We start from the raw sequence: 3,536 nt of genomic DNA on the forward strand, positions 1-3,536 counted from the left end.
AAATATTAAAATAAAATTTCAATTTATAAAATTATGATGATGATGGGTTAACGTTTGTTGAGACCAAATTTGGTCTATTTAACCTAAAGAAACAAATTATTTATTTTGATTTAAGATTTTATTCCTATGTTCAAAAAACTTGGAGAAAAGCCTCCCAAGCTCACTATAATTTTGACATTGTAAAAGGCTAGAAATCTAATGTGGTTATACATTATTAAAAAATGATGTATAAATTTTCTATATTTTTAATTTATTAAAATTATAATTCTTATTATATACTATACAAACTGCACAATTCAAATTAATAAGTTTTAATTAAAAAAAAATATTGCTTGAAAATAATCTACAATAACGATATAATCAAAACTTTTGGAACAAATTTCACCCAAAAATATTGTTCCAAAATAACCCAACTTTCAAAGAAATGGATTTAGCACCATCAAGAACCCATGGGGCACCCAAAACCCTCAAGTTTGATAGTTGTAACCCAAATTTATTTTTTTATTGCGGAAATAGATGCAACACCATCAAGAATCCCTTGGACACCCAAAATCCTTAAGTTTGACAACTCTAACCCAAATTTTCAAAAAACTTTGCCAGATTTTGTCTTAATCTTGCAATTTCCATAATTTTGACTACACCATTTTTTTCCTTCAAAAAATATAAATTTGAGAATCTTTGAAGAGTGTTTCTATGGTGGAAATCAATTCAAAGCCATCCAGAACCCTGGGTACCCAAAATTTGACACTGGACCATTGTAACCAGATTTCCAAACATTTCCGCCAATTTTTTTGGAAATCCCACTAAAATTTTCATGAGTTACGTAACCAAATTGTGGGCTCTCCAAATAAATCAATGGGACTTTCCCGCCATGGTACTGCACTCACAGTTCACACGTTTTTCGAGGCTTACGTACAATACAGCTGTCTATCCTTGGTACGAGAAAAGGCAATCAATTATCAAACCAGCGTGATCACCTGGCAGAGTATACTGTTTTGGTTTTTGCCTGCTTCGTCACAGTGGGGACTGCGCTGAGCAGTTTCCATGTTCTTGAAGGCCCTGCGTAGTGTTATATAACACCCTGCTCCTTTCTATTCAGCACAAGCTAAGCATCAAGTAAACCCTAGTTCCTGCCATGGCAGTCATGTTGGCATCGGCCAGCATGTTCCCCTTTCTTTTGTTCCTCCTGCTCAGCGTGGCCGCAGCCGATGGGTTGCCCAAGGCGAAGCTATGCGGCCGTTCTGCCTCCCGGTGCCCGGCCTGGAGATTGAGCGTGGAGAGTGGCAACCTTAAAGATTGGAATGTCGTTCCATTAAAATGCGTCGGCTACGTGGGGAAATATATGTTGGCAGAAGGGCAGTTTTGGGAGGATTCCAAAGTAGCAGCGTTAACCATTCTGGATTATGTGAAAACGCTGAAACTTGCAGGAGATGGGATGGATGCGTGGGTTTTCGATATTGATGAAACTCTTCTATCCAATATCCCTTATTACCAACACCACGATTTTGGGTATATATTACTCTACATACAGTCTGTTCTTCTCGCTTCTGTATATATGTGTGCAAGAATTTGGATTATGATGATTTTATTGTTTTGTTTTAACAGGGGCAAGGCTTTCGATTCGAAGACATTTGAAGCTTGGGTATTAAAGATGAAAGCACCTGCGCTGCCGTCGTCTCTGCTGCTTTATAACAGTTTGTTAGCTCGGGGTTTCAAAATCTTCCTTCTAACTGGCCGAGACGAATCTCAGCGGAATGGAACGGTCCATAATCTGTTTCAGGCCGGTTATAAGGGCTGGGCGGGTCTGATATTGAGGTACAACCCCCATACATTAATCTTATTGCTATTTATTTATAGAATCCTAATGAGAGTGGACAGGGGATTAATATATATATGGAATGCCTGAATTGCAAGGGGGGAGAGCGATCAGGGCACCTCGGCGGGTGTGTACAAGCCCGAGAAGAGGGGAGAACTGGTGAAGAAAGGCTATCGTTTATGGGGAAGTGTGGGTGATCAGTGGAGCGATCTGAGCGGACCCTACCAGGCATCGCGTTCCTTCAAGCTGCCCAATCCTATGTATTTCATTAGTTGAAATAGCTTGCCAAAGTTTCGTTTCAGAAATGCGAGTTTATCAAATTTCTTCTTCCATCATGTCTGTTGGTAGTAAAAAGTAGTGTGTTAGTAGTTGGGCTGACCATGTTCATGGTTCTACCCTTCAGACATGCCTTATTTGTGATCAGGGAACAATGTCACTATCGATGCCAATGTTGGTTTTGGGTTTTCAATCACAATGGGAAGAAATTATTTGAAAGTGGATACTACGAAATTTTCTCTATAAAACGTCTACAAAATGGGAGTGTCTTTTGTCACTAATATGATCTTGATCACTGTAATAATCTATGTGACCTGCTTTGCTCTTTTTTGGCTTTAACTTGATACTCCGTGGTGCTTGCTTTTACATGTTCTTAAATCATAAACTAGTAAGGGTCGTTAAAGATGCAAGCAAAATGGCAGGTTTTTTAATTTTTATTTTTAATATCATTTCAGGGTAGATATCACTCTTTTTTTTTTCAGATGGAAAAAACAGAACCGAGGAAAGTTTTACATATGTTTGGATAGTTTACATTCATCAAATCTATTTTACAATAATCAAATCTACCCAGGAGTGGGTCAGGAAGACCAAAATCTTTTTCAAAATTCAAAACAATAGAAGGGAGCAGAGCAGCTGCCAATCCAATAGAACGTCAGCACAGAAAAACCGTGGTAGAATTAAACACCAGAACACAACTAAAAATAAACCAAACAGACCAAATAGTGAACTCCTGAGGCAAAAAAAACTACAAGATAACCCACTAAGAAATCTCAAAATATCCCTGTCTGCAGATCAAACCATCAACAATGTATTCAAAAGACATAAATCCAGGGGAAAGAGACAGGGCCTATTTAGAGAGGGCTTCTACTTCAAGATTTTAGCCTTCGATAAAAGCAGCCTTTAAATCTTTGATATGATACATCTAATTGCAGAGAGAGGACCCCTAGATTGTGCTTGCTTAGAATCTATTGGATCAATATAAGAGAATCCCCAAAGATAGAAATCTGTATCAGAGAGCAGAGAGACTCAACTCATAAACACAGCACACAACTTAGAACTTCACAACTTGCAACTTCATTAGCTGATTAGGTATTTATACAGGACAAAGAAAGTTCTGGAGATTGATTGGGGCGGTGGCTTTTTCAAGAAGCTTGCCCATTGTCAACAAATTCTAGAACTTGCATTAAATCTCTTGTTGAATTTTGGCTGCGGGTAGTTGGAATTAGTTCCTTCCAACACTCCCCCTTAATTCCAACTATATAACAAACATACTTTAATTGATATGCCCACTGGTTTAAGTCTCAGCTAGGCTTACAACATAATTTGGATTTTCTACAACGCACAACTTACTTCTACACATTTCAAATTTAGCTTTTCCAAGAGGCTTGGTGAATATGTTAGTCACATTTTCATTTGTATTACAATATGATAAGTGAATTTCTTT

The 3,536-nt window shown here is 37.8% G+C and overlaps 1 protein-coding gene across 1 annotated transcript; it reads left to right on the forward strand.

Moving 5' to 3' along the window:
• Positions 1-989: 989 nt before the first annotated feature.
• LOC149154135 (acid phosphatase 1-like) lies at positions 990-2,285 on the forward strand. Its single transcript, XM_089438897.1, has 3 exons — positions 990-1,509; positions 1,606-1,815; positions 1,915-2,285. Exons 1-3 carry the CDS (start codon positions 1,136-1,138, stop codon positions 2,090-2,092), a joined length of 762 nt encoding a protein of 253 aa, XP_089295023.1. The 5' UTR covers positions 990-1,135; the 3' UTR covers positions 2,093-2,285.
• Positions 2,286-3,536: the final 1,251 nt, after the last annotated feature.

This window comes from Pinus tabuliformis, chromosome 9, assembly GCF_031772625.1.
Source record: "Pinus tabuliformis cultivar Carrire ecotype Pingquan chromosome 9, CPIR1, whole genome shotgun sequence".
NCBI classification, from domain to species: domain Eukaryota; kingdom Viridiplantae; phylum Streptophyta; class Pinopsida; order Pinales; family Pinaceae; genus Pinus; species Pinus tabuliformis.